The 18,947-nt window shown below is 45.2% G+C and overlaps 2 protein-coding genes across 2 annotated transcripts in view; both read right to left on the bottom strand.

Annotated features, from left to right (window-relative positions):
* Positions 1-18,947, bottom strand: part of grin2cb (glutamate receptor, ionotropic, N-methyl D-aspartate 2Cb) — a gene marked incomplete at both ends in the record, with an annotated part of 353,829 nt that overhangs the window by 210,849 nt on the left and 124,033 nt on the right. The gene's annotated exons all lie outside the window — the stretch shown is intronic.
* LOC310774883 (5-hydroxytryptamine receptor 3A-like) lies at positions 2,259-11,131 on the bottom strand. Its single transcript, XM_083634998.1, has 8 exons — positions 11,047-11,131; positions 10,742-10,786; positions 10,408-10,517; positions 7,555-7,724; positions 7,210-7,367; positions 6,872-7,082; positions 2,646-2,812; positions 2,259-2,525 (listed from the first exon to the last, which is right to left on the bottom strand). The coding sequence occupies exons 1-8, from the start codon at positions 11,122-11,124 to the stop codon at positions 2,310-2,312; spliced, it is 1,155 nt and encodes a 384-aa protein (XP_083491124.1). The 5' UTR covers positions 11,125-11,131; the 3' UTR covers positions 2,259-2,309.

Genomic DNA, 18,947 nt, shown 5'->3' on the forward strand with positions numbered 1-18,947 from the left:
CTGTTGCACTCTTTGAATGCAAAAAACAGATGTGTACAGTAGATTCAAGATTCAAGATTTTTATTGTCACTCCATGGTACAAGTATCACGTGTGAAATTCTTGTGCTGTGGACTCCGTTTACAACATAGTACAAATATAACAGGGCATATGAGTGCAAAAACAACAAGAGACACAACAAGCAATAAGGCAGTATAGTGATAAGACAAGTCAGAGACAGTGGCATATTCACTGCACATAGGTGCACATGTCGTGTGCATACTTTAGACGTGCTTAAACATTTTAAATTCTGCGTATTTGACATACAGGTGCAAATAACATATTCCTTATTAAACATACAATTAAACTCGGCATTTTAAATTCGGCGTATTTGACATACAGGTGCAAATAGCATATTCCTTATTAAACATACAATTAAACGTTAAACATATGTAATGGTAGCAGCTACAGTACGGTACAGTGCGGCTACTACACTATTTGTGTATGTTAAGGAGTCTCGTGGCCTGCGGGAAGAAACTGTTCCTCAAGCGATTTGTGCGTAGCCTTGCGTAGCCTTGCAATAGTAGGCTACTGAAAGACTAAAATAGGATGGAGGCTATAGGTTACTAGTTTTGCTTTCAAAATTCCATATTTTTTCCAGACCCAAATTTCTTAAATGGTTTCAAGATCTCAGTCCCCCCCCCCCCCCCCCCCCCCCGTTCTATGATGCTGACAGTCATGTTTCCCAGACCCATATTAGCTACACCTACGCCTGTGAACCATTTTTCTCTCCTTTCTGCAACATTTCAAGACCTAGAATTGACTGAATTCTTTTGCATATGCTTCACCAAATTTTAGGAGTTGAAGACCAGTGATATAACTGAACAGGCATTTGCTCTTTTCCTTTGCTCTTTTCCTCATCACTTTTTTTTGAATGGGGGCCAGATTAGATAATGTGAAAATACCTGGGGGGCCAGCTGCTTCTCGCATCCTATGGGTTAAAAATTCAGGATTTTGTTTACCATCTGAAAACATTAGTTCCGCCTGCATTGTTCCTTGCTTGTCTACAAACTGTATGATAGTGCTGTCATAGTTGGGTGAACGGAAAAAACGCAAAGTGAACTTGCTTGATTAACCAATACTGTATGGAGGGAGGGCCATGTATAATATATTTTGAGAGACAAGCTGAGGGCCGATTAAAATAGGTCTGCAGGCTGCAATTGGACCCCGGGCCGGACTTTGGACATGCCTGTTGTAGAGGAACAAGTTTGGGGAAGGGGGGGTTGGTGGTGTGATCCAGCCCTGAGTCATATCAGAATAGCCTAATGAACAGTAATTCAGTTCAATTCAATGCTGTTGCAAAGCTTTCAAATCATGCATTTTTTTGTAGTTTTTTGTGTGTTTTTTGCCAAGGTGCCCGGCCCGCTAGCAGACCCGTGGTCATAAGCAAGCATTTTAGTGTGAGTAACTCACTCACTCACTCAGTCCTGAAGACTTACTGAGGAACACCGCATAACCGCATTGGCGCAAATTCCTGTGAATTTGTAAATCATTACTAGCTCCAGAAATATTTCCACAAATTAGCCTGATGGGGCGCTATTATAGTTAAAGGTTACAATTTCAGACTTTGAAAGGCCATAAATTCCACAATGTAAGTCGGATTTTCACAAAACCTTTTTACACATGTTCAGCTGATCTTGCTCTAAGGTCCGGCTGCAACTTTTGAGAAAGTTCTTCTCTTTTATTTTTCCCCCTTTTTTTTGTGGGGCATTTTGCCTTTAACATCGCCTCCTACACCGTTTGACCGATCACCACCCAATTTTTGCATGGAGTATCGACAGACCTCTCTCATTACAATTTGTTAAAAGGTTGATATCTAGTGTTGTTTTCAAGATATCAATTTCTACGTTTGTGAGAGGGCGTGGTCTGTCAGCTAAATTGTCACAACTCCATGACTGATTATCCAATCATCACAAAACTTTGTGAATATGTTCAGGTATCTAAAGGTATCTACAATGACCATGTCTGCATAGCTGTTTTACTATTGAATGGGGGAAGGGGGGGGGGGGGGGGGGGGGGGCGACAGATGCCTAAAAACTGTATGATGGTGAAATTTCGTGAAATGTTGTAGGTAGGTATGTTCAAAGAGGCTGTACTAGTCAAAATAATAACTTTTGTCAACATCAGTCAAAGTGAACGTAATAATGAGCATGTAACAGCACTTATGTGCCATACTTTTTAGATTTTGACATTGTCAACATCAAATTAGGTATAGGCGACATGGTACATAGCCTGTACAGGATCGGTACTTGTTCATTATCTAGCTCCAGTCTTAACTCCAATTTATAAAGATGGTGGCTAAAAACACGCCGACTGCCGTGACATAGAAAATGAAGAAAGCTAGGTTGATTCTTTTGGCCACTCTGGTCCAGTAGCCGGGCTTCCCACCCTTCTTGCTGCTGAAGAGCATGCTTCTCTGCAGCTCCCTCAGCTCCTTGGAGATCATTTCCAAGTCATGGGCCTCTCCTGTCAGTTTGCTGCTGCTACCCTGCAGCAGACATGTGGGAGATTATATTAAGGTTTATCAAGTGAATTATGACTCTAAAATTGCATGCATTTGACATTGAGCTTTTTGTGAACCAGAGTGTAAGTGCAACCGGAGCCTAACCTCTTTGGCCACAGACAGCAGTTCAGATGGTGTGTCGCTCAGGCTGCGGCCAGCATCTGCCCCCTCCTCCTCCTGGGATGGAGAGTCTTTTTCCATCAGATACATCACCAAGATCGTCTCCAAGAGACTCAGCAGCATCAGAGCAAAAACCCCAGTGCAGTAGGTCGCTGTGAAGAGCAAGCAGTATCATTAATACTGTTACGGCCAGATCCACCCTCGTGGCTTTGTGATTGGTTTTCAGACTCAGGGGGTGGAGCTTACAGGGTTATGGTGCAGGAAATCTAGAAGAGTTTCCAGGTCAGAGTTTGCTCTCTCTCAGAATCAAGCACCCGCAGTTTCACCCAAAAATAATTCACCATGGCAATAGTTTTTGACATAGAAAAGGCTTTTGATAAAATGTGGCATAACAGATTACTCTTCAAACTCCAAGACAAAAATAATTAACTACCATTTCCCATCTACTATAATCTCAAGCTTTCTCCATAATTGACAAATCAAGGTCAAAGTCTGCACTTCCCTCTCCACCCCTTTCACTCAGTGGCAGTGTTCCACAAGGTGCAGTCCTCAGTCCCCTCCACATTTCAGACATCTACCGCCACATAGTGTGAGACATAGGACATGTCTCACAATTTCAAACTGAAACTCAACCCCACCAAAACTCAGCTCATATTATTCACCAGAAACCCCCATCTCAAACCAGCCATCCACCTCACTCTCTACAATAACCCCATCACCTTGACAAAAGAGGCAAAGTTTTTAGGAGTCACTTTTCAAAGATACATGTCATGGACCAGTACCAACCACATCAATAGCCTGGAAATACAAGGAAACCAAAGACTCAACCACCTCAACGCACTCAGCAGACACAAACACAGAGCATCAACAGAAATCATCCTCAAAGTTTACCAGTCATACATCAGATCAATCTTTGAATACGCAGCAGGACCACAGCCTCACAACACCAATTCAATAGACTACAAACCATCCAAAATCCATGTAAATAACTGTATTAATCAATTAATCAATAACTGCCTATAACTGTATATATCCATATATACAAGCAAAGACCTGAGCTCTTCTGGGCAGATGATGGCCAGAAGTTGGAGTGGTTGTTTAAGACTGAGGTATTTAAGACTGCTAACTTTATCTCTAGGGCCTGGAATAGAAGGCAAGCAGTAGGTTCAGGTGGTGGTTTTCATGCTGTACAACTTTACTGTATGTATTTTGGGTGTTTTCTGTTGGTTTTCTGTTTTGATCATTGTTTGTTTAAATGATGAACAGTAAAAGTGTCCTGTAAGGCCATGTGGGCTGGGCTTCATTCGAAGCATGACACTTAAATAAAGAAAATCAATCAATCAATCAATCAATCATATACTGTACATATTCCTTTCATACACACACTTTCAATATAGATGCTCTTTCATATACTTATTATTATTATTATTATTATTATTATTATTATTATTATTATTATTATTGCATTGTATATAGTAGTTAATGTTTAATTAACTTTTCAAAATTTATTATTTTGTGTGAGAGTACATTGAGAGTTAAGCGAACCGAAGCAAATTTCCTTGTATGTGTACATACTTGGCCAATAAAGCTGATTCTGATTCTGAAAACAAGGGAATAAAAATGACATACACACTTAGTCCCAATGTAGCCTACATCAGCACCCAATACATCCACAGCATGTCCGGACTCCAAACCAAACCATCAAACAAAGAAACACCATCCCGATTCCCCACACAGAAATACATACATCGAGCTATCAACAATCCAGCCCCCCAGCACCCACCCAGGTGGGGGGGGCTCAAGTCAAGTCAAGTCAAGTTTATTTATATAGCCCTAATTCACAAGCATGTCTCAGAGGGCTTCACAGAAAGTATGTCTAGCTGATTCTAGCTAACACACAGTAACAAGAATATACAGAATAAAGATAACATTTGAACATTTGAAGAAAGCAGGAGAGTGGAGGAGGGAGGGAGAGGGAGGAGGGAGGAGGGAGGAGAGGGGGGAGGTGGGGAGAAATAGGAAATGTGGAGGAGGAGAGAACAGAGGAGGAGAGATGAGGGTGCAGGGGAGGGAGAGCCAGGGTAGGGGTAGGGTCTAGGGTTGGGGAGGGGAGGGAGTAGGATACGGGCCCGGATTAGGGCGAGGGTGGGGAGAAATGGGAAATGTGGAGGAGGAGAGAACAGAGAAGGAGAGGTGGGGGGGTGCAGGGGAGGGAGAGCAGGGGGAATGTGAGAGGGAGGAGAGGGCAGAGAGGAGGAGAGAACAGAGAAGGGGAGGTGGGAGGGCGCAGGGGAAGGAGAGCAGCGGGAATGTGAGAGAGGGGAGAGGACAGAGAGGAGGAGAGAACAGAGAAGGAGAGGTGGAAGGGTACAGGGGAGGTAGAGTAGAGGTAGGGTCTAGGGTGGAGGGAGGGAGTAAGATACGGGCCCGGATTAGGGCGAGGGTGGGGAGAAAATGGGAAATGTGGAGGAGGAGAGAACAGAGAAGGAGAGGTGGGAGGGTGCAGGGGAAGGAGAGCAGGGGGAATGTGAGAGAGGGGGGAGGACAGAGAGGAGGAGAGAGGCAGAGAAGGAGAGGTGGGAGGGTGCAGGGGAAGGAGAGCAGGGGGAATGTGAGAGAAGGGAGAGCAGGAAGTGGCAGGGATTCAGGAAAATAGGGGAGAAGAGGAGAAGGAGCAGAGGGGGGGAGAAGGAGGAGAGAGCAGGAGAAGGGAGGGGGGGGCGGTGGGATGTGGGGGAGGAAAGAGCATGGAAAGAGAGGAGAACAAGAAGGGGGAAGAAGGGAAGAAGCGGGGGAAGGGGGAAAGAGAGAGGGGGGGGGGGGAGAAGATCAGACAACTGACTACTCTAAGCATTAACCAGAGCTAACTGGGACATAGTATCTAGCTAATCTACAGCCTAATCTGGCCTATCCTACCCTGCTCTAGTCTGATTTTAGCCTGAACACTAACAGGTCAGCCTTAGGCTGTAGCTAATCTATCGCCTACCTAAGCTGTTCTAAACCAACCGGCAGCCCTCGACCAGTGATGAAGAGCACCGATGCCCCCCGACCCGGCCCCCGCCCACATAAGGCGTGGGAGGGAAGGCCAGGCCGGGACACAGCGGCACCCCCTCACCCCCAGTGAACGCAAGAAAACCTTTCCACCATATGGTGGCAATCCACACATGGATCGCCACATGGATTGCCCCAGTGACTTGGCTGAGGAGGAACCTTGTGAGGTCGTTGTGCTAGGGGCCCATTGCTGCGGCCCGGTCGGACCCAGCCCCCACGCGACCCGCCCCCCCAGCCCCCAGCCACCAGCATAGTGACTGAGAGCGTGAGAGCAGGCCACGCTCCCATGGCCACGCTCCCATGGCTCCACATCCAAGCCAGTTGCTTAAAGATAGAAAAGGGCACGACCCCTCAGCCATCCACCACGATCACACACACAGACACACACACACACACACACACACACACACACACACACACACACACACACACACACACACACACACACACACACACACAAGCCCTGAGCTGTCTACCACAATCCAGAACTAACAAATTAACCAGTTCGCTCTCTAAGCTCTGGGACTCCGCCAATGAGGACATGGATGAGAGCACATGGCTTTGAGCCATTTTGTGGCTGTGTGTGAGACTCTCTAAACTCTCGGTTTCTCTCAGCAAGAGGGACTCTGGCTCAATGCTGCGATATGGACAATGGAATGGAAGTTTCCCCTGTTTCGAGTTTGTCTGCATCTTATATGTCTACTGAGCTACGAAGCAGACACAGAGGAGTGGAGTGCCGGTGGGTCCACAAAGGAATGTTCTGGCCGCCGAAGACGAGCGGTTGGAGTGATGATGCCAGGGAAGCTAACGTGACCAGAAAGCTCCACCTTAACATTACTCAGTCCCAAATTCCCCTTTCTCTTCTAAATGTTCTTGGTGGATAAGGCTAGCCTGGGTAAACCCAGCCTTCAACGTGACGTCACAGGCTATGCCTGTAGCGTAGGTTTCTTCTTCGTGACTGATAGCACATAGAGGTCACGTGGAGGCTGGGTTTATTCAGGCTAGGATAAGGCCGCCAGAAGCCCTAGACAGCGAGATAATCTTCTGATAATGATAATATGCCCGGGGCTTGTATCTGCTATGACAAAACAGACAAATAACTACTCTCTGTACAGTATGTACTTCCTGTCCATATGAACAGCTGAGCCAGAGATCATTACCTATAAGTGGAATCCTGTTGGACGAGGAGGGCAGAATTTCATTGAGGACGAGCTGCATCACGGTAACAGCAAGCAGCACGGTGACCTTGAAGCCCAGCTTCTCCCCTCCGCATTCTGAGAGGAAGAAGGATGCCAAGTCCAGACACAGGAAGAACAGGATGGGCAACAGGAAGTTGACGATGTAGAGGACGGGCCTCCTCTTCATGCTGAACTAGGAGAGGAAGGTCAAAGGTCAGTCTGGATGGACTTGACGAATTGAACCAAAGCAACTATCATTTGTGTTGGAAAAAACCAACTAATCTGCACAAATCTGCTCGTGTCCATCTTGTAATGCGTACAGTATATTGGATTTCGTCTCGATCCCATGGCATGAAATTTTTGAGGTGTTCGACTGCCACGCCGACCAACAACCACTCGCCTTCGCCCTGCATCACCACTTTAGACCACTCTGTGACCAACGTTGAGTTGGCGTACGGGCTGAGCGTCAAGTCCTTGACTGAGGCAGGAGAGAAGGAACTAGTGAGATAACCCAGTGTCTGATGGTGTGTGTGTGTGTGTGTGTGTGTGTGTGTGTGTGTGTGTGTGTGTGTGTGTGTGTGTGTGTGTTGCAAAAATGTTGCAGCACACGCACATACACATACACAGTCACAGATGCACACGCACACAGATTTCCACTCGCTCACCTGTGTACATGACCGAGCTAAATGTGAGGGTGCAGTTCTGGATGTCAAAGGGAAAATTGTAGATTTGCATCCTGCAGCGGCTGACCATCACCTGGTCGTTCTTCATAAAGACCATTCCACTGTTATGAATGGTGAGATAGAGACTTGGAGCGGACTTATCCTTCTCTGTCCTAGAAGAAAACAAACACACACATGCTATTTGCTTTATTGATACACCTTTCTTCATGGAAAAGTGCATAACTAAATATACAGTGTGATGTGATCTGAAGAAATAAATGCATTGAATTCAGTAACTTTCCTCTCTCTACAAAGAAAGGCTATGGCGAGTCTGATGATGTTTATGGGTTTCAGACGTCAATGTACAGTGTGTGTGTGTGTGTGTGTGTGTGTGTGTGTGTGTGTGTGTGTGTGTGTGTGTGTGTGTGTGTGTGTGTGTGTGTGTGTGTGTGTGTGTGTGTGTGTGTGTGTGTGTGTGTGTGTGTGTGTGTGCGTGTGCGTGCGTGCGCATGCCATTGTTGTAATACATGAGTCCGAGACTTGGACTAATTTTCAGGGGTCGTGACTCAATTTAGACTTGGACTTGGACTTGGACTCGAGTATTCATGCATACGGACTCGGGAGTTGGAGACGAGGACTCAGACCACTGACCTAAATAATATGGACAAGCCAGACACTATTTTCTAGACTCACGTTTTGCAGCAAAGTGTTGTCTGTCGTCATCTTGAGGTCCTTGAGCAGCTCACGTGAGATGGGGGGTTTCCCAGAGCCGCAGCTCCGCCTGCTATTGGTCAGTGATCGGCAAGCTGCAAGATCACTAGACAGGCGACCTGTCAATCACCCCCTTTTCTATCATCTATTTGACTCTAAACGGGCGAGTTATAGGCTATAAAAATCATACCCAGGTGCTGAAGTAAGCGGTGCAGTTCATATGCTACAAACGGACACCTCGTGCTACAAACGGACACACGTAATGTATAGACTCTTCACCCCCCCCTACCCTCCGATTGGTCCAATTGCACGAAATCTGACACTACACTTTCTCAGGTCCCCAGCAGCGCACCCACAAAGTTCAAAGTTGATCGGATGAACGGTTCTGGATGTACGTGAATGCTGTATTATGATTGGTCAAATTCAAAATTCAAAATTCGACACTGCATTTTCCTGGGTCCCCAGCAGCGCACCTGCAAAGTTTGAAGTGAATCGGACAAACGGTTCTTGAGATAAACTGCATTTTGTGTTGCTAGTACGAATTTGGCACTGCACTCCATCGGGTTCCCAGCAGCGCACTCCCCAAGTTTGAAGTCGATCCGACAAATGGTTCTCAAGATAAACCGCTTTTAATGTCGCCATCAGGTGGTGCTATGCCGACTTGCACGAAATGCGGCACTGCACTCTGTCAGGTTCCCAGTAGTCTCGCTAGCCAGCCTCTCTTCCTTTCCGTCAGAGAGTCTGGCGTCGCAGGTTTCCATTGTGGGATTGCAAAAAAAATGCTCTGTTTGGGTTAACCAATCAGCCTCGTCTTGGGCGGTGCTTAGCGTTAGTGCCCTTGGAAAATAGTTTCGGGGTGGAACTTGTGCCGAGCAGGCCTTCTTTATTGCACAATCCAAATTTTCTTCAAAACTTGCCATTTTCAGCGTGTAGCAACGAGTTAGCCTGTAGGTTTCTGCCATTAGCTTTCTACGCTAGCTAGATAGCGTTCGGCGGGAGCATTACAGCGACACACATGGGAGCGGAAGCCACTCTGATTGACATGGTCGGAGCCAATGAACAGAGCGTGACAGAGCTTGCAAGCGGGGGAGTGGATATCCTGCTGCCACCGAAACAGCCGCTCGAATGGGAGAGCAGCTTTAGAGCAGGGGCGGGCTGATCCCTGTTGCCTGTTTCCACAGCGCCAGACTCTCTGACGGAAAGGAAGAGAGGCTGGCTAGCGAGACTAGGTTCCCAGCAGCGCACTCCCCAAGTTTGAAGTCGATCCGACAAATGGTTCTCAAGATAAACTGCTTGTAATGTTGCCATTAGGTGGTGCTACAGTATGCTGACTGTCACGTTCCCAGCAGCGCACTCCCCAAGTTTGAAGTCGATCGGACGAACAGTTCTCGAGATAAACCGCTTTTTGTGTTGCCAGTAGGTGGTGCTATGACTATGTGTCCGAAATGCACAAAATAGAGCACTGCACTCCATCGGGTTCCCAACAGCGCATTCCTCGAGTTTGAAGTCGATTTTTTTACGCTCACCAAAATTTTGCCTAACTCTGTAGCGTTATTTAGCCCCCTTTCTGACATGCTAGGTTGACATGATTGGTAGCAGTCGATATTCCGTCTTCTAGTTTCATATGGTATCATCACGCTAGCTCTAAAAATGTGCCCGCTACAGCCTCTGAAATCATTAATATCAGCCGCAGATTATTATTTTTTGGTCAAATCCATGGTGGGCCAAAACAAACGGGCAGCGGGCCTAACTTGGCCTGCAGGCCCCAAATTGGTCAGCCATGAATTAGAGATAGATAGGACCTAATAATTTAAATAATAATGTAAAGCCCTCTGAGACATGCTTGTGAATTAGGGCTATACAAATAAACTTGCCGACTTGATTTAATACCGTGACATTATTCAATTTCTTACAAGGGCAGGCATGTGTGTTTCCACCTATATGTGGATTCACACTCATTATGTTCAGTAACTCCGGACTTGCACTCAGACTCAGGTAATGGGGACTTGACTTGGACTCGACTCTTCTTTGGTGACTCAGTCAGACTTGGATTCGAACACTGGGGACTCGAGACTCGACTCGGACTTTAGTGACTTGACTACAGCACTGGCGCATTGCATAGGCCTACTGTACATCCACACTTACATCTCAGTAATACTGATGTCTGGCATCCACAGAGCTTCAACAGGAACAGTAACTTTTGTGATTCCACAGAACTCATCCGGCTCCCAGGAGATGTACTCATTCTTCCAATACTACAGAAGAAAACCAGAAGAATATTCCCATCAAATTAAAGCAACAAAAGCAAAAAAGAAAGAAAGAAAATGAGAAAGAGGGGTAATAGTCATGGGGGACAGAGAGAAAAGGAAACGTAAAAAAAGAAAGACACTTGAGTTTCCTAACAGGCCGGGTGAGAGGTCAGACATGCATTGTGTCATCATTTGTTTTAAACCAAGTGAATCAGCCTGAGAGAACTCACCATCTCAACCCAGATGTAAGGAACAAATCTCTGGTCTTTCTCAATCTATGAGTAAACAAATATTGTGTCAGAGTCTTTCAGGCCAGCAAACATGGCACCATCACAACCAGCATAATGACGCGCAATTCACACAGCAAATACATCAGTGTCCACATATCAGGATCATACCTTAGGAGTGAACAAGTCAGTGATACAACTCAAAGAATTTGTCTCTGAAAAATCAACTACATTCAAGTGCAGGTAAACATGCAAATTCTAGAACACACACTGACAAGGACATGATTTGAAAGCCTTAAACCACTTACCACATCTAGAATGGCATAAAGAACGACGTCCAGCTCTACCTCTGTAGGTTGTGTGTGGTTCTTAACGGGCCTTGTCATAGTGTACAGCTCATTCGTTTTGGTCAGATTCAAGTAGTTCAAGACATCCTGGTAACTACAGCCTCTCTGAGAGGAGACCCCATCTACAGCCAAAATATGAAGAGAGTTTCTCTATGGGAGAGAATATTCTTAAAACATCAGTAGAATTAACAGGAAAATGTGACGCTGATTTCAATCTCTAAATCTTGCTTTTAAACTACACAATTTGCTTGCCACTGTATTTGCCTTGATGTCAGAGTTATGTATAATGCTTAATGCATAATGCTTAATCCTACACACCCTTCAGATTGTTACCTGCTCTGGCTATGAATCCACAGTCACTTCTGAAAGCTGAAATCTTTTCTAGTACTGGTTGTGGTCATAGAGGCCATTATGAGTTCTGAGAGTGTGGGCGTTGTCAGATCTGGAATATTTGCTCTATTAATCCAGAGATGGATGCTGGTTAGATGTCAAGGTTTTACAGTCCTTTGAGTTCAATTAAGGCTCTGGGTTTAAAAGCTTGATTCTTCCAAGATGCTTCTAATCTAATGCAATCTAATTGCCCTGATTGTAAATGATTGTTAAAAGGTAATTTTGAAAACAAAGAATTATAATTTCATATTCATCCTTTGCTCTTTTTTTCCTTTTTTCCCTTTGGTATTTGGTATGAATCAGAAATACATGTTTGCCAACAACATCGCAACATTAAACAATAAAGCCCCCATCCTGCATGAACTGGTCCTGGACAATTCAATCGATGATTTCTCATCGCGAAGGTGGTCTGGCTGTTTTATTCAATCAAAATTTCAGGATCACAGAACTCACCCTCCCCACAGTCTCATCATTTGGTTTCCTAGCATTTAAAGCCTGCTGCTCAATGAATGCATCCTCATTCACCGGCCACCCAAACCCAACCCATCTTTCCTGTCTGAACTCCTCACAGTTGCCTAATTTCTCTCCTCACGTCTCCTGCCGCTTGCGAACTTCAACTTTCATCACTTTACTTGACAATATCAACCTCACCCAGCATGTCACTTTTCCCAAACCATGTAAAAGGCCACATCCTCAGCTTATTCTGCTCCCTGTCAACCTACCTACATCCACCGATCCCCATTTCCACTGTCAGATCATAACCTCATCCAGTTCACTATTCCATCCCCAACCCCACGTCCACAACTCCTCAGAGAAATAACCTTCGGGAATTCAAAATCAATCTATCCCTCCAACTCTCAGACCTGCTCTCTGATGCTCTCGCCCTGCAACCACGTCACCTCGTCACCTGATGATCTTGCCAACAACCTCAACGCCACATTATCTGCCTCCTTCGGCTTCGACTCACTGGCCCCTCTCAAAACAAAAACCATCTCCTTCAACACTTCTGCACCCTGGTCCACACCCGACCTCGGCACAATGAAACAGACCGGCCAACTCGAACGACTCTACATGAAGACATCACTCACCATTCACCAAGAAGCCAACCTCCACCTCTCCACTTACAAAGATGCCCTCAACGACGCCAAGTCTGCCAACTTTTCCACCATCATTAATGACTCCAGCCGTAACCCTCAAACCCTCTTTTCCACCGTAAATAACCTCCTCAAGCCCTGTGCTGACGCCCTCTCCACCTCAAGCCCCGTGCTGGCACCCTCTCCACCTCTACATCTGAACTATGCAACTCTTATTTTTGCTGTGTCTGACCCAGCAGCCCCTATCCCCACGTCTGTCACTTCAATCATGAGGAAACCTGGTCTCGATCCATCTCAACCACTACTGCCCAATCTCCAATCTCTCCTTCTAGAAACTGCTCTCCTCAGGGTTTCAACGATCTCCTCGCCCTCCTCGACCTGAGTGCAGCGTTCAATACCGTGAGCCACAACATCCTGCTCACCAGACTTGAAGACCTCAGTATTCAAAGGCACAGCACTCGGGTAGATCCATTCCTACCTCTCCAACAGATCACACTTCATTTCCTTCCACAACCACTCCTCTATCACTTCTGCTGTCACACAGGGTGTTCCCCAAGGTTATGTACTGGGCCCATTCCTCTTCATCATCTATTCTACACCCTCCCTCTCGGTCACATCCTCCTCCACTTCAACCTGGACTTCCACTGTTACATTGATGACACAGATCTACATCTGCACAAAATCCCCCCACAACACAACCCCTCTCCCACATCAACTCGTGCCTGTCTGCAATAAAAGTCTAGATGCAACCCCGTTTCCTCAGTGGCAAAACTGTACTCCTCCTCAGTCCTCATCAGCTCCAAGTTTGGTTACTCCAAGTCCACTCTCAGTAAAATCAACAACCCCACACATCATTGATGACACAACTGTTTCCCCGTCCTCCCAGGCACGCAACCTTGGCGTGACCCTTGATCCCACCAAGCCCCACATCTGCCAAATTGTCAAATCCTCCTTCCACCTCAGTAATATTGCAAAGCTCTGATCTGACCCTCTCTCACATGCCGCACTGCTGAAATACTCATCCAAGCCTTTATTTCCTCCCATCTCAACTACTGTAACTCACTCCTCCACGGCATCAACGCCAGCCACATCAACAGAATCCAACTGGTCCAGAGCGCAGCTGCCCGACTTCTTACCCACACCAAATCCTGTCACCACATCACCCCAGTCTTAAAAGAGCTCCCTGGCTTCTACTGGATCAACCACAAACTCCTCATCATCACATACAAAGCCCTTCACCAACTCCCCCCCCAGTATCTCATGGACCTCCTCTCCCCTTGCAAATTTTGAGTTCTAGAAAACTCCTATAATAATGATAATGATAATATAATAATAATATATTTCTTCTTCTTCTTATTATTATTAATAAGATATATACTGCAGACAGTTTCACACTGGATATCTTACTAGTTACAGAGTTGGTTAGTTTCATCACTATAAACCCTTTCTGCTGGACCCAAACAGTGGCATGTGAACGGGGGGAAACGACAGAGCAAACACAGAAAATATTTCCAGTTTCTTAGCCTTAGTCAGATACTATATAATAAAATGGTAAAGGAAAGGCAGTGGTGTTTAAGTTATCAAGCCTCAGCATCAGCACACCTCACGGCTCACACACCATGCAGCATATTATATCGCTTACCTGAGAGGAGGAGCAGCAAAAGAAAACCAATATACATTTTAACTGCACCTAAGTGTGTGTGTGTAGAGCAGCATATGATATGTGCAGAGAGCAACTGTGTATCTCTGTCTCCTTCCCCTGCTGTCTGACAGTGTTAGTAAGTCAGCTTGACAGCATTATGGCAGGGTGTACAATTTCCCCATTAGCTTTTCAGGGGCGGTTTTAGCATCAGAGCTTTGGGTGGGCTCAGCCCACCCAAAGGTCATGGACCACTGAACCCCTAGGGGGGTCCGGGGGCATGCCCCCCCTGAAGAAAATTTTGTACAGTTTCAAGTAAAAATTGATCAAACTGGCGCACTTTGAGATCAAATGATAGATCTATAGAACTACACACATCAATATCTTCTTTACCGTTCTGTGGTTTTACAGCGATGAAAAAATAATTGTTTCCCTATATATATACTATATATATTCTGCATACAGGTTACTATATGGTAGAATTATGCTTGCATAAATAATACCAAAATCACTTCAGGGGAGTTTCAAGTAAAGTAACATTTTGCTTTGTAGGCAAAACAAAAGTAAAATTAAATCAAAAGGGAACTTCCTAACTTATTGGCTGGAATAATATTCCGACAAGATACTAATATACTGTAAGCACTAAAGCAGGAGTTTCGATTCTGAAGGGCTTAATTTCATTCAGCTAAGGGACCCATTTGAAAATATGTTTGTCACTTATGCCCATATGTTTCTCAAAAAACATCGCATCCATTTACACCCGCTTTACTGCGAGCTAGCATGACATGGCTGGCTGGTGCCATGGTAGCCTACCTACCTTCCTCCAGTCCACCTGTTTGTCTGGCAGGCACAGCGACAAGTTCTTTTGTTTAGCCTACGAAACAACGTTACGCGCTAATTTGCATATCAATATGCGCTAATTAAGTAACTACTAACGACTCTGACTGCTCAATGCTCACCTCACAGTTTCATTGATCATGAGTGGGGAGAACGATTGTGTGGACTGTGGAGGACCACTTCGCTGCTGTACTGTGTGTGTGACCTGTGTGAAGTGATGTGGGATTAGGCAGATAGATGGAGGAGGGAGCGCCTGCGCAGCCGCGGTTCTAGAAACTTTTCGGGTGGGCTGAACCCCCCTAAATTTTTGTCTCAGCCCACCCTAAGAACATAGAGGGGGGGGGGGGGGGGGACACACACACAGCGCATTGAGTGTAGTCAGAAACTGCTACTAATGAGCACCATGGATTTGGGGAGAAAGAAAAAAAAAATTGCCTCTATTTTTTTGGGTGGGCTGAGACTATTTTTGGGTGGGCTAAAGCCCACCCAAAAAAGGCCTAGAACCGCCCTTTTACCATGGCAATGAGGTAATTATTAAGGCTTCAAAATGGGTAGTGGGTGGAGAAATGCAGCAGGAAGGGCTGCGCCTCCATCCAATTAGGGCGTACATGGATGATATGACGACTATGATGTCAACCGCTCCATGTACTAGCAGATTGTTGTTGGATAAGTTAAATAGTAACCTGCAGTGGGCTAGGATGAAAGTGAAGTCAAGTAAGTCTATGAGTAGGGGTGTCACGATACCCTCAGTTCACGATATTGGGTTCACAATAACGATACGATATTTTAACAATATTTTTTTGCGATCGATTTGTAAGTTGAGGGGGCATCCTCCACGCTAATTTGAGTAATTTCACCATTTTCATCCTCCGTGTCTGTAACGTCCCTCATCTGTTCAAACAAAGCAATGAAAAAGAGAGCGAGCATGCAATCAGATGCAGATCAGTGCCACCATGTTCAGCTTCTTTTTCTCGTGATATGAGATTTCATCTCAAAGATACAGATTGTCACGTTTTGATATCGCGATTTATTGTGGGACGATATATTGTGACATCCCTATCTATGAGTATTTCAATCATTAAAGGGTAGGTAGTAGGTAACAATTTGAGGAGTTGAGGCAGGAAAAGTTAATTTTTCCTCAGTTTTATTTGAGTGGCAACTCTTTCCGTGTTTAGTTTAGCACAAGCTTTTTACTTCTAGGGCTTGCATTTACGCTTAAAAACTCATGAAAGTGGTCCTCATATGTGAAGATTATCCTGCTGAACACTGGTTCGCATTTGATTAAAGCTTGCGTTGCCCAGATACCTTATTTGAAGCATCGCACCAAAAACCCATTCAAAAATCCCATAGGCAGAAACAGTGAAGAACTATGAAGTCCGGGACTTCCGCATTCCGACTACAAAAATACATCATCCCTGCGGCTCTCTATGAGCAGCTAGTCGTCCCAGCATATATAGTTAGCACCTGACTACGGCCGGATTTGTTGCTGTGGTCTGAGGTATAGAAGATAGTTTATTTTATCGAACTCACGGTGCCCTTGGAAGACCGAGTTGAGGAGGCTAATGAGCTCAAGAAAGCTAGGTATGCTGAGATGGCAGCAGAGGCAGAGCAGCGAGGTTGGAGGACTCGAGTGCGGCCTGTAGAAGTTGGCTGCTGTGGTTTTGTTGCAAAGTCTGTTATTGCCCTACTAACTGAGTTGGGCATTCGTGGACGGAGCTTGAAACTTGCGGTTAACAACATGTCTCTGGCAGCAGGACGAGCAAGTGAATGGCTGTGGTTAAGGAGGAAACATGCTAGCTGGTGAGCTCGCTATGGTAAGATTGATTGATTGATTACTTTTGTTGCTGGTCATGATTGACGGCCCGCATCAACAGGGCTGAATCATTGACAGTGGTACTGGTGGTGTAGTTAAGAATGTCAGACGGAACCAACCTGGATAGCAAGGCTACTAGGTTAATAGGTTGATGGAAGGCATTAGATGGTGAGGTAAAATGGAGTTGTACGGTGGTAGCATATGGAGGGGGGTGTTTCCAGGATGCTGGATTACACCGTTAAACCTTCTTGAGGTGTCGTGGGCCTAATTTAACAAAACATCGGTGAAGGAAGGTGCCCACTTGAAAACCCCAATGACATGCTTCACACTGCTGTTGGCTAGGGTAGGTAACTGGTGATTTGTATATTGTTTGTTAGCGTGTTAGCTTGCTGTTAGCTTGTTTGTTATATTGTTGGTTAGCTTGTTTTTAATCTGGATTGGGCTTCTAAATGTTTTACCTCGGATTTTGCCACAAGGGATAGTAGCATCTTGTCCTCTGTACTGTTGCAGCAATGCCGATTACAGTATACACTAGATGAGGGCTGGGCAAATTGAATGACAAACTTTTTTCAAGTTCAAGTTCAAGTTCAAGTTTATTCATATGTCCCAGAAGGGCACTTTGGGTTGCAGCAGAGCAAAAACAAAACAGTCATAAAATCACACAAGACTCGAGATAAAAACATGAAAACAAAGTGCAGACACAAATAGACCGTAAAACCATAAAAACCATAAAAAGACCATAAAACCATAAAAACAAAATGGAGACACAATAAACCACGACGTAGTACAAAGTAGCAGTTCAGTTCAAAAGTGCCAGTGTAGTTTAAAGTGCATTAGAGGCCATGGCCGATAAGTGCAAATGCAAGGCAGTCTAAGAAGGACACTTAGCCACACAGCGCTACATATTACAGAAAATAAATGCTACAATATAACTATTGTATAGGAGAACATAAAATAAATAAAAACATCAAGTAGATGTTACATTACTGTATATTCTCTTAAGTAGCATTTAAAGCTCGAATCGAAGCAGGCACAAAGGAATTCCTATATCTATTTTTCTTAGCCAAGGGAGCACGAAGACGAAGGCCAGATGGAAGCAGCTTATATTCAGAGCTCAGCGGATGGGCATTGTCTGAGCAGATAGCCCTTGCTTTTTTTTTTCTTCTTTTTTTTTGACATCTTATTAGTCAGTGTAAATGGCATCGGAAGTTAGCGGGCACTCCCACAGCGGATATCCACTAATTGTTCATGGGACAGGAGGAGGCAGTGTTGGAAAGAGCCTCAGGGGCAAATGGGCTTTAATCATGATGTTTAATGATATGTGCCATAGAGAGCACTGCAGTAAGTTGATTGTGAGACTGGCATCATAGACGCTAATGTGTTCTGAGCAAACAGCAAAGCAACAATCATAAATGAATGCATCAAACAACAACATACAGTAAGTGCCTTGCTAAGCAGGGAAAGAACAACACAACTGTGAATAGCCTACTTTAGTTGATAGTTGACAGAACAAACTGTCACACATATGGTGAACATACCAGGCGACTACTAGTAAAGCTTACAAAACTGCAACAATGATACAACATGTCTTGTCATCTCTAAGTGCTCCATACTATACACATGAATATTAGAAAAAAGGAGACAGCGATGATGTAGCAAATGAAGAAAGCGGTATTGTTACTTCTGGTCACTTGGGTCCAGTAGCCGGTCCTCCCTTCCTGCTGGCTGCTGATGTATGTGAGAGTCAACTTTGCTCAAGCCTTGAGGCACAAGTCTCAAGTCTAGTCCAAGTCATTAAAGTCTCTCAAGTCTAAATGTAGAACAGCAAGTCTACACTAGGGGTGTGTTCAGGTTCACGGTCACAAAACAGTCTCTCTTTTCCTGCTTTCGGCATTCAAAGTGCATCTCTCAGCAACAGGACGTCCTCCCCTTCTGATCACGTCATCATGCCTTTCACAAAACAAAAACACTCTTTCTTCCTCCGAGACTGGCCAGACTGAACTAATTGCTTTGATTGATTCACAGGCCGGAATAAAGTAGCCATGGCCCATGGGCCCAGAGCTATGACTTTTTCAAAGCCCCCCAACCC

The sequence above is a fragment of the Poromitra crassiceps genome (genome assembly GCF_964638095.1).
Source record: "Poromitra crassiceps genome assembly, chromosome: 4".
Classification (NCBI taxonomy): Eukaryota; Metazoa; Chordata; class Actinopteri; order Beryciformes; family Melamphaidae; genus Poromitra; species Poromitra crassiceps.

What these genes read in the sequence shown, in the direction of transcription:
- LOC310774883 (XM_083634998.1), bottom strand. Translation starts at nt 11,124, where the DNA reads ATGACAAGGCCCGTTAAGAACCACACACAACCTACAGAGGTAGAGCTG. An exon ending in TAGCTCGGTCATGTACACAG is followed by an intron (nt 7,368 to 7,554) that starts GTGAGCGAGTGG and finishes CTCCTGCCTCAG; the next exon opens with TCAAGGACTTGACGCTCAGC. An exon ending in GAGACGAAATCCAATATACT is followed by an intron (nt 7,083 to 7,209) that starts GTACGCATTACA and finishes TTCCTCTCCTAG; the next exon opens with TTCAGCATGAAGAGGAGGCC.